Source organism: Schistocerca americana, chromosome X (genome assembly GCF_021461395.2).
Source record: "Schistocerca americana isolate TAMUIC-IGC-003095 chromosome X, iqSchAmer2.1, whole genome shotgun sequence".
Taxonomy (NCBI): Eukaryota; Metazoa; Arthropoda; class Insecta; order Orthoptera; family Acrididae; genus Schistocerca; species Schistocerca americana.
In genome coordinates, this window is record NC_060130.1 from 288,769,566 (window position 1) to 288,782,226 (window position 12,661).

The following is a 12,661-nucleotide window of genomic DNA, read 5'->3' on the forward strand; positions in this document are numbered from 1 at the left end:
TCTGTCTGCGATGCAGTCTATTATAAATACAATAGGGAAGGTATTGCGTTAAAGAAGCAAGGAAACAGGTACCGACTTGGATTAGTAGCGTGTAGTTCAACCCAGCACACAAATTGCTGTGCATAGTAAGTTTTATTCCGGATTCATATCTCCTATGGCCGCCTTAAATCGTCTCGGACGAGTGATGAGATGTAGCCTTCTAATATATTACCTAATCAGTGCTGAACAAGGCAAGAGACAGTGACGTCAGTATGACAACTCAGCCAGATGCTTCATTTGCTTACGGAAAATTTTCTTGCTCTGAGGGGGGAAAATGGAATATCAGCTCCAGTGTAAAGTTGTTCTTCCGAGTACTTCATTCACAGAAAAAGTACAAGTAAGAGCCGATAAGGTGCTGTACCTTCAGTGTGTGAGATGTTACAGCTGTAGCGAGCACGAGGTATCTCTTAGCACGTCTGTCCTTATCTCGGCACCAGACGCTGAGCGTGTTACTCAAACCACTTAACGCTGTGAAGGACGACAGCATCTTCATGTTCACTCGTATCGCTGGTCCGCCTCTATCAGGTGCACGTCGCAGTGTAAATCTGAAAACTGTGTTTTGCATTCGTGAAGAACAAGTGCCCAGTACCAACTTGGTTGAATTGGTGTTTAGAGTACACTGTGTGTGTGTGTGTGTGTGTGTGTGTGTGTGTGTGAAAGCGATATGTACGTACATCCATTAACTGTGGCCGTTTTAATTATCCAGAATTTGCGGTTGGTTGCTGCATCCTGTGAGTTTGTTTTATTATACTGTATGTCATTAGTCTGTACGACAGTTTCCATTGTGCACACCGTGAAATTGTAGTATTTAGCTGTGTAGCAAGCGTTAATGACATATAGCTCGCATGGGAATTTTTATTCATTTGTTACTGAAAGATTACTTATGAAAGAACTTCCATAGAACTTAATAAGCAAAAACTTCGTCAAGGAAGACGTCAGTTAAATAGAGTGCATTCGCGAGACGACAGCAAAACTACAGTATGTCGGCAAGACATCGATTAAATTATGGAGAGTGTAGATAATTAACAGCGAAAGCCTGAAAAGGCTGAAAATATACGATCAGAGAAGCAAAAGCAATAAATATGGAGCTGCAAAGGATCCTTCTGCTTTATAATTGTGAATGTGTGCCACTGACTTCAGTATAGCCGGCCGGGGTGACCGAGCGGTTCTAGACTCTACAGTCAGGAACCACGGGACCGCTACGGTCGCAGGTTCGAATCCTGCCTCGGGCATGGATGTGTGTGCCGTCCTTAGGTTAATTAGGTTTAAGTAGTTCTAAGTTCTAGGGGACTGATGACCTTAGAAGTTAAGTCCCATAGTGCTCAGAGCCATTTGAACCATTTGAACTTCAGTGTGACACAGCGTACAAATGTATTTGAAACCTAAACTAGTTAGGTCCCAGTTTCACTCATTGCGTACCTCAAGAATAAATACTACTTCAGCGCACTCGCGTTACAGATGCACGGTACACTCTCACCAGTGAATGAGATTTCCACACAAGTAAGAGAGCATTTCGATGCTATACTGCACTCGTCTCTGCGGTGATTTAAGAAATATTTGAAACACCCTCCAATTAAATCATGAATTTTGACAAGACTGCACAAATTGCTGCTACAGTTCTGGAACCTTATCAACGAGAGTTTTGACGCGTTAAACGTCGTCTTCCTTCAACAGAAAAATGTGCCGGGACCCCACTATGCATGTATCACATTGCTAACCATGGGCCGTGGGTGAAATTTGAGCCAAATTCTGCGGGACTTAATGTAACCGTTGACTTTTCAAATTCCTTTATACTACCTGGGTTACTACTTCATACTGAAGTCAGTTGCAGCTCATATACACACATTCGCGATTATTCCTCGTTCAGCTAGTTTGCGGCCTGGTGTATACTGGGGTGTTTTTGCTTCTGTTGCCGCTTTAGTGTGTAACGCTGTCAAATAACCTGAGTACGAATAATGACGAGGCATGAGCGAGATCAGCTTCCTTAGCTCAACTATAAAATTTGATTTGTATATCTAGCCTGCTATACTGGTGTTAAACAGGGTGTTACAAAACTCCTACTACAGCCTTCTATCACTTGCAGAGGGGACTTACCCGGACTTAGAAAAGACACCAGCTGTTAAACCACGCTCATGCACACTGCGACAGTGACTGCGTGTAGCAGTGTAAGTTTAATGATGCACGTTACCGTATAATGCGTAGTAAACTGCGTCATCGATGCGCTGACTGACTTTTAATTACGTTCCCAGAACGTCGTGGCGGTGTCGTTAAGCATACTGAAAGGTAGCCTTCAGCCGTATTAACGATGTGTTTATATTCTTTTTTGACGATTGTTATCCGATCTATTTGCTAGTTGTATTAACTCCCCTTGTAGTTTATTTAGATGCTAGCTCCTTATGTAAGGTCAAAGTTTGGTATTTTTTCGATTTTTTTTTTTTTTTTTTTTTTTTTTTACGTGTAGTAAGTTCCTATGGGACCAAACTGCTGAGGTCATCGGTCCCTAGGCTTACATACGACTTAATCTAGCTTAAACTAACTTACGGTAAGAACAACACACACACACACACACACACACACACACACACACACACACACACACACATGCCCGAGGGAGGACTCGAACCCTGGCGTGGGGAGCCGCGCGAACCGTGGCAAGGTGCCGTAAACCATGCGGCTAGGTTTGGTATTAAAAACCCTTGCACCACCTTCACCATCACTAGCTGAGAGGTGGTTACGGATCCTAGTCAACAAATTAAAACGAAGAGGGCTCTGTTTTATGTAAAATGCCCTAAAAAGCCACAGATAAGTGATATGGATATTGGAAAAATGTATAGAGTACGATATACCTCGTCTGTTAAAAAAGTTCGTGAGGGGAGTTCTAATTGTGATAAGGGCGGAAAACCCACCAAAACTGGTGAAAATTTATGTTACTGAAATTTCTAATCATGTGATGATACATATGTACACTCCTGGAAATTGAAATAAGAACACCGTGAATTCATTGTCCCAGGAAGGGGAAACTTTATTGACACATTCCTGGGGTCAGATACATCACATGATCACACTGACAGAACCACAGGCACATAGACACAGGCAACAGAGCATGCACAATGTCGGCGCTAGTACAGTGTATATCCACCTTTCGCAGCAATGCAGGCTGCTATTCTCCCATGGAGACGATCGTAGAGATGCTGGATGTAGTCCTGTGGAACGGCTTGCCATGCCATTTCCACCTGGCGCCTCAGTTGGACCAGCGTTCGTGCTGGACGTGCAGACCGCGTGAGACGACGCTTCATCCAGTCCCAAACATGCTCAATGGGGGACAGATCCGGAGATCTTGCTGGCCAGGGTAGTTGACTTACACCTTCTAGAGCACGTTGGGTGGCACGGGATACATGAGGACGTGCATTGTCCTGTTGGAACAGCAAGTTCCCTTGCCGGTCTAGGAATGGTAGAACGATGGGTTCGATGACGGTTTGGATGTACCGTGTACTATTCAGTGTCCCCTCGACGATCACCAGTGGTGTACGGCCAGTGTAGGAGATCGCTCCCCACACCATGATGCCGGGTGTTGGCCCTGTGTGCCTCGGTCGTATGCAGTCCTGATTGTGGCGCTCACCTGCACGGCGCCAAACATGCATACGACCGTCATTGGCACCAAGGCAGAAGCGACTCTCATCGCTGAAGACGACACGTCTCCATTCGTCCCTCCATTCACGCCTGTCGCGACACCACTGGAGGCGGGCTGCACGATGTTGGGGCGTGAGCGGAAGACGGCCTAACGGTGTGCGGGACCGTAGCCCAGCTTCATGGAGACGGTTGCGAATGGTCCTCGCCGATACCCCAGGAGCAACAGTGTCCCTAATTTGCTGGGAAGTGGCGGTGCGGTCCCCTACGGCACTGCGTAGGATCCTACGGTCTTGGCGTGCATCCGTGCGTCGCTGCGGTCCGGTCCCAGGTCGACGGGCACGTGCACCTTCCGCCGACCACTGGCGACAACATCGATGTACTGTGGAGACCTCACGCCCCACGTGTTGAACAATTCGGCGGTACGTCCACCCGGCCTCCCGCATGCCCACTATACGCCCTCGCTCAAAGTCCGTCAACTGCACATACGGTTCACGTCCACGCTGTCGCGGCATGCTACCAGTGTTAAAGACTGCGATGGAGCTCCGTATGCCACGGCAAACTGGCTGACACTGACGGCGGCGGTGCACAAATGCTGCGCAGCTAGCGCCATTCGACGGCCAACACCGCGGTTCCTGGTGTGTCCGCTGTGCCGTGCGTGTGATCATTGCTTGTACAGCCCTCTCGCAGTGTCCGGAGCAAGTATGGTGGGTCTGACACACCGGTGTCAATGTGTTCTTTTTTCCATTTCCAGGAGTGTAAAAACTTCCAGATTAAAATTTTCACTCTGCAGCAGTGTGCGCGCTGATACGAATCTTCCTGGCAGATTTAAACTGTGTGTCAGACCGAGACTTGAACTCGGGACCTTTGTCTTTCGCAGGTAATTGCTCTAGAAACTGAGCTACCCAAACACAACTCAGAACCCGTCCTCACAGCTTTCCTTCCGCAATAATTCATCTGCTACCTTCCAAGGAAGTTCCGAATGTAAATACTGTTTTGAGAAACAGTGCTTTCCGTACACCATCCACGATGAAAGGGCGGGAATTTTTCAAAGAGCAAAATGAATTTTATATGGAGTTCAAGCAACATATCAATGTAATTTTTTTCCAGGTATGCATATAGCTCACGCATGATACCTACCTAATTTTAGTCCCCTTCTTTTAGTCAGAGTTACATGATTTCAAAACGGAGAGGTCTTTTAAGACTCATTAACATCGGTTGATAGAGAGATCTCTCGTTGTCTTATTGATCCAATGTTTATCGTGTTGTTCAGTTTCCTTGAGGAGGGTGCATGGAGAGGATACGAACAGGCAAACGCTCACAAATTGCACACCGACTCGCTAGCCCCGTCCGAGTCATGCAATCAGACAATGACAGAAACCTTGCTTAGATGAAGTGTGCTACCAACATTCTAATTTTGGCTTCTTTCTCATTAGAAAGGTATGAAGAGTCAAAATTTACAATTATTTCATAGAGCATACGACAGAGAAGAATTTTCGCATAACACTACATGAAATGCATATAAACGCATTTGTGTTGACAATAATGGAGAACTTGCCATTATGTACGCATATAGTACTTAAAATATGGGGCAGGGATCAGATTTATCACCTAAAAGTAATAAGTAAAATCAAAATTAGTTGCGCCCGTGAATGCTCAGTATGGAAGTTATCAAACCGCGACTCATAGTATGTAAGTTAAGACATCTGTGCATTGCACTTATCATGTAATGTATGTTATTTTAGGAGTGAGTGACAACATCCTACACAAAATATTAAAAGTGCCCATTTTTCACCGGAATACGTGTCTCAGCTCGCCGCCGCAATGGGTTCCGATTAGCCTGAAGTCTTCTCACCATGGCGCGTACTCTCTCATGCTCTGCCAACTTGTACAATAATGGCTGCATCATCACATACAAAAGTTTACTTTGCCATCAACGTAACACACGCTACACACGAAGTGTATTGTGCTTACAGTAGATGGTCAGCTCGCCTCGTACCATACGTTATGTATAGCCCTCTGATACCTACCTATCTTCAAAAAATTCAGGTCTCGAATTCTTACGATATAGTCAAAACACGCATAGAAATGAGAAAACGTAGCCGTACTTCACTGTTTCGCAGCTCGAAAACTGAATGTTTCTAGCTAGAACCATACCAATAAAACTGTTCTTACTTTCACGTAAGGAATCCGATCCTTAAAAATTGTCCACTGTTTTAGGTACCCTTAATATATTTAACAGCAAACGCTACCTCAGCTTCAAGACACGAGCGGTATAAGTGAATTACTGTTGTTTTATGCGGGGATGCCATTCTGTCACGTTCGTCGCCACTGCTCTGTTATGTTTTTGCTAATTTCGATTCCTTGCTCCTTGGTAATAAGTACAGCACTGCTTTAGGAGCGTATTTCTATTTAGTGCTGTGAAATGTAATATCATTAGTGTGTACATCTACATTTACAATTGCAAGCCGCAGACCATCGCTAGAATTATAGAGCAAGTGGAGGCGATCCAAAGACGAACAGCGCGTTTCGTCACAGGTTCATTTACTGAGACCGAAAGCTTTACGGAGACGGATCATTCATCTCCAGATTCAGACACTACAAGCGAGACGTTCATAATGATATGATCTAGTACTACATATCTTCCTCCTACTTGTCTCTCTCCGAAAAGACTGCGAACGCAAAATTAGAGAGACTCGAGCTCACACGGAGGGATACCAACAATTGTTCTTTCCGCGTACTGCAGGAATGGTAGGAAGTGGCAGTGGTATTTAAAGTACCCTCCGCCATAATATGATGAATGTAGATGTAGACGATATGTGACAGAGAGTACTTGTATTCCAGTTGATATCCGTAACACTAACGGGTAAGCCTGAACTAACATGTTCGTATTCGAAGCCTTAGTGCCTTACATAAACATTACCGATAGTTAGATTCATCTACTGGTACCTTCTTAAACAACTACTTGAGTTATCTATTAATTTTTTGGCTAAAGAAGTGGAGAGTAAAGTCGCATCATATGTGGCGATGTCTAACAATATAAAATCTGGTTCATTAGAATTCGGGCGTGCATCTTCAGAAGCTCGGTTCCTTCAGTTGATATTTCTGCCGAAAAACTATACGATCGAAATATCAGTTCAAGAAATGGAGTTTCTGAGGCTGCACATTGAAATCTATTGAGTAAATCAGTACTCAGTAAAAATATGAAGATGCATGTCAGTATAAAATGCTTTTGAATATTTACACTCGTTGGTAAATTTGCTTTCATTGAGTAAGTCGGCTGTCAATCTTCGCACGAAGCGCTGGAAACACTGTATACGTTGTTCAGCATATGTTTAGACGCTTTCGTACAACTTAGTCCTGTCAGAAATAGCGTTGCTTAATCGTTTCCATCCACATGTAAACAATCTATACAATACGGTGACTGGTCACTCGCAGTATGCATAAACACTATCATTTTATTCGTATACACATACGCCTTTGCGTGAAACAAAGCCGGGAAACAAGCGAATGTTGAAAACAGTGACTGTTACTGTCACGATGTTCTACTTGCTTAAAGACATCATTGTCTAAAATTACGGGTAAACTTACCTGTCGGTCCAGTGACTTGGGTGCATGTTACTGCTGACAGACTTCGTCTTAATGCTTATGTCGAACGCAGTGCCTTCTGTACAAAGTTGTTCGTTTGCTGAGCCGAACAGTCGATTTTTCTGCGTAATTATATCGGCTTATTGTCCCACATGTAGCATGTTCATGGAAACTAATCGTTTCATAACTCTGAAAATATAAGCATCAAGGTACTCGCGTTGCAGTGCTGTTGTCTGCTAATTACGACCAATAGATTCACAATCATCATAAACGAGGTATTATTTGGTATTTGCAAGACAAAATATATCTTTACACACGCAGTAATTACACATTTATATTTCCAAAAATAGAACTGACTGTGTTGTTGTATGTTCTTACCTTCTTGGTCAGAAGAGCTGATGTGGAGTTTTGATATAGCGATTAAATTATAGGGGGTGGAACAACATGGGTACATCAATTTCGGTGTATACGCACACCACTGGTCTAATAAGAAAAGCTATTGTCATCACATTATCCAAATCTTTTTCACCAACTATTCTATTCCACTGCGTTTCAATCTCTTAAAACTTTATCTCTCCTCTTACATCTACATATGCATGATCGCTATGATGATGTTCATACTCAAGTGTTTTGGCAGACGATTCATGTGGAAAAAATGAAGACCTAGCTCTTTCCATGCGAGCTCTTATTTTTCTTATTTCATTATGACGGTTATTTCTCCCTCTGTAGGATGGAGTCAGCCAAATATATATATACATTCATAGGAAAAAGTTGGTGATTGAAATTATGTTAAAATATCTAGCTCTACGACATTTTTTTCAATGATTATTACCACAACTCGTTTATCATATTCGTGACACTTTCTCCCCTGTTTCACGATAAGACAAAACGACTTTCCCTTCTTTGAACTTTGTCGATGTCCTCCGGAAGTCCTGTTAGATAAAAATCCCACACCGCGCAGCAATACTTCAGAAGATGACGCTTAAGTTTATTATAGGAAGTTTGTTTTACTCGGTTTGCTGCACCCTGTTAGTGTTCTGCCAGTAAAAAGCAGTCTTTGATTCTTCTTCCCTACAACACTTTATTTGTGATGGATCCAATTTAAGACTTTTGTAATTGTCATCCCTAGGTATTTAGATGAACCGATAATGTGTTTCGTTAATCGTCGTTTAACCGAAACATAATGTAATTTTTAGCGCTCGTGCGGAAGACGTCATGATTTTTCGGTCAACTGAAAATTTTCGCACCGTATAGAAATCTTGTCTTAATCGTCCTCTAATTCGTTTTGATTCTGATGACTTTTCTAGACGATAAGATGCAGCATCATCTGCAAACAATCTAAGACAGCAGCTCCGATTGTCTCCTAAATTTTTCATATACAAGGGCTTTTCGTTTATTTAGGCCCCGTCGGTCGCAAAATGGAAACCACAGTGAAAATAAAAAATGTGTTAGTTTCAGCAGTTAACTACCCTTTCCAGCTACCTGTCTACACACTCGCCGCTCCGAGTTAGACATTTTTCGTAGCGATGTACCAAATCTCCAATACCTTCGTCATAGAAGGCAGCCGCCTGTACAAGCCGCCAATTCATTGCGCTGGTTTGTAATTCGTTGTCTGCGCGAAAACATTGTCTTCATAGCCAGCGGTTCATGTTAGCAGAGATGAAACTGAGAGGGAACAAAGTATGGTGGTTATCAAATACTTTCCATCGAAAACGCTGCAGGAACGTTTTCGTTGCCCCTGCAGGGTGCGGCTAAGAATTGTCATGAAGAAGGTAATGCGTGACGTTACGTTATGTGGGCTGCATGAAATCAGTAGGAATCTCGTAGCACGCCCTCACACTTTGTGGGAGGCACTGTTTTCTAGACATCTTTACATGCTCACCGTATGCTCAGAACTGAAAAGAGTGACATGACGCAATCGGCAGGTATATTAAAGGTATTATCCAACATAACAGTGCAAAGCTTCGTGGTATTTTCGCAGTGGTTTCCATTTCGCAATAAACGAATAGCCCTTGTGGATTAAGAACAGGAGAGGGTCTATAACGCTTCCTTGGCGGACCTCCAATACAACTTCAGCTTCACATGCCTTCCTGTCAGTCATTACGAGCTGTGACCGTTCTGACACGAAGCTAATTGTGTAGCCTTGTAGCTGTGAAACGTCCCCTTAGAAAAATTATACATGACTGTGCTTAAACTGACACACAATATTTTTAGCGCAACGCAATCTGACTTTTAATAATCCCTACAAGAGAATGGCCCTGACTAACAATAACCTATACCTTTCACAAATCACTTACCTCACAAAAATCTTCGTTGCTCAAACTACTGCAATACAGCGAGCGCCAATACTGCCAACTTAATAGTGTTCAAAAGTCATAATATATATAGCAGTTCATGACATCCATTCTTACAAATGTACTGTTTCTGATGGGCAGACGTCCAGATCATCCGCTCTCAAAATTCCGCCATTTCTCTCCCCGCATCCACCACTGCTGGCGGCTCACCTCCAACTGCGCAACGATACGCGCTGTTAACAGCCAACTGCCCAACAGTACAATAGCAAATTCCAACAATGCCACCCAGCCACAGACTGCACACAGCACAGCCAGTGATTTTCATACAGAGCGTTAGGTGGCGGTGGCGTTACCAATATAAGAACCTAAACAGCCTACTTACAGCTGTTCTATGTGTACGAGGAGCCAATGCATGTCCACCCGCTTTTTCTTTGGGGTTGTAAGGGGCTTCCTTAAATGACTTCAGGAGAATTCCCGGACAGGCCCTTAAATGAGGCAGCGGCCCTTTCCTTCCCACATCCATGTCCAACTTCCATTAACGGTATCTGCTTTAGTGTGGGCGCCTCATTCTAGAGCAAGGTACGTAATTCGAAACATTTCTTCGTCGGTAATAGTATTATTCAGATATAACTGTCAATAGCTGTTACTCGATTATCCTTGCAAGGCGCACACCTGAAAAGTATTTCCCGTTCCGGAAAAGTGTTTTACCGACTAGAGCCAACGCTACATTTTTGTATTTGTGATGTCTTTGTTACATGTTCTAACATATTACGGTTTCAAACAGCTCAGAGTAATGGAGGAAGAAGAGGAGGACGTTACAGTGCAGTCGCGAGCGAGGCAAGAGATCATCAGTGCTTCGAGCCGCTCGACTTCCAGCACAGAGAGGGGGGAGACAGAAGCAGCGACACTGACATCGACCATCAGCGTGCAGTCGTCTAGCCAGGCCAGCATTAGACAGCACGGCGTGATTATTACTCAGCAGCAACCCTCCGATGACGATTCCGATACAGTAGGGAACGCTAGCGACGGCGACGAAGGCGCCGCCGCACTGCCGGAATTCGAACCCGACACCGACGTCGCTTCCTTCTTGGGAGCGCGTCAGTCTCGCACCACATCCACCAAAAGCTCGCTATACTCCTCGAAATCGACCGAAAATGTGGTGTCGTGGAAGACATCCACTCAGCTGACGTCGTCATCCAAATCCTTCCTGATGTCTCACGCTAAATCCGAAGAAACTAGTCCGAACGCCTCACCGACGAGGGCTCCAGGGGGCGCTTACAAGCCGGGCGGCGGCACCATCTACAGCGCCCGCTCGACCGAGAACGTGGCCAGCTGGAAGGAGACGCAGCAGTTGGCCGTCCGCTCCAGCTCGTCCAAGGGGTCGTCCCTGTCGTCACAGGAGGAAGCGTCGCCGCCGCGCGGCCTGACGCAGGCGCACTCCGTCGAGACTTCGAGCGTCGGCCAGGAAGGCCGCCAATGGCTGTCGGCGGCGGCGAGCCGCGCGGAATTGGCGCGCTCCATGGAGAGCCTGCGCACCGCCGTCACCCAGCAGCAGTCCGGCAAGCTGCAGGCGCACCACCACCACCGCCAGAGCTTCCTCACGTCTTCGGAGCGGGACATGAGGCGCGTCGTCGCCACGTCGGTGGAGGCGCGCTCGCTCGAGTCCCTGGAGCGCGAGATCCGACTGAAGCGGCGCGCCGTGTCGGGGGAGGAGCCACCGTCGGCGTCTGGGGGCGAGGAGCCGCTGTCGGCGGAGCGGCGGCGCGGCCTGTACGCGGTGGGCGGCGAGCGGCGCGCAGCCGTGCCTTCGCACCTCTCTCTGCTCACCACCCCGGTACCGCAGGACCGTCGCCTCACCATTCTGTCGCCGCACTCACCCATGGCGCCCCCGGACCTGCTGCAGCTCGCCTCGCTCAAGAACCGCCGCAAGAAGGCCGTCGTGCTGCCCAAGCTCATTCTGCCGCGCAGCGAGAGCGACGTCTTCATGGAGTGAGTAGAGTGACTCCTTCCTGTCGCTACACGGGGTTTTACACTTCGTGTTACACACGGGTAGAGATTGTACAGGCGACACGCTAGATAGAGTTTTACATAGAAACCCTTGTCCGGAACCGTCATTCAGCGACGCTACAGAGTGTCAAAGTTATGGCCACCAGCGCCGTGATTATGTTAAAGACTGTCAAGAATATTGGAGAAGGATAAATGTATCAATATTAGGTAACTGTTCCTGTACTAGAAACGAAGGAGTCGAAAGTTATAAACGAAAATCGTTCTGATACTTCTGATATTGGAATAGAGGAAAGGTGCCTATTATGAGACACACTTTTGTAAACCAATTTGAAAGACCTAAAAGTAAGTGCAATTGTATTTTTTATGATGGTAATAAGATCTTGCATTATTTAATTTTATCATACAATTATCGTAGTTGCAGTAATAAACAATCTTTTAGAGTAGTTATTAGATCTTCACAGACAAGGCATTTCGTAGAATTCCCAATATGAGACAGTAATAATATTTTGCTTTAATTATTTTATTACATAATGACATATGAATATACAACTTTTACATGTTCATTCATTTCTGTTATCCTTCACTCATTTCACACTACTTAGGTTTATATTTACGACATCCGGGGCAAACAAAATTGTCTTCTGTGACACCGCAATCTTCATGAGCCCTGCGATAACATTTCTTGCACTGTGCCCATTTCTCCCCGTGTTTGCCTTCAGAAGAGCGCCCAGTACAGAACAGACACACTGCGTCATCGTCATCACTGCTGTCTGAATCCCCACTGTCATCAAGATAGACATCGGATTCCGAGTCACTACACGATTCTTCTGCTTTAGGGCTACGATTGGAAGATTTTCCACTCTTCTCCCCAAATAACTTTCTCGCTGCTTTCTTAGCTTCAGCCTCTGATTTCTTCTGTTTAGATTCTTGCAACTGCTTCACATAATGAGTTGAAGTTAGTAACGCAGCAGAGTACTAACGCGATGTTTGACCTATTTGTCTAACTCCAGCTGGTTTTGCGATGTGTGGGAGAGGTCTGATGTCTGCTGGGCTGACAGCTTGACCATCACCATCAGTAGTTTCATTTTCGTTTTTGGCACCACTTT

At 45.2% G+C, this 12,661-nt stretch overlaps 1 protein-coding gene across 1 annotated transcript in view; it reads left to right on the forward strand.

Annotated features, from left to right (window-relative positions):
- The window catches only part of LOC124555965, a 60,204-nt gene extending 48,663 nt beyond the window's left edge, over positions 1 to 11,541 (forward strand). The window contains exon 2 of the mRNA XM_047130012.1: positions 10,333 to 11,541. Coding sequence (XP_046985968.1) covers positions 10,342 to 11,541 — 1,200 coding nt within the window. The 5' untranslated portion in view covers positions 10,333 to 10,341. The remainder of the gene's footprint in view (positions 1 to 10,332) is intronic.
- The last annotated feature ends 1,120 nt before the right edge of the window (positions 11,542 to 12,661 follow it).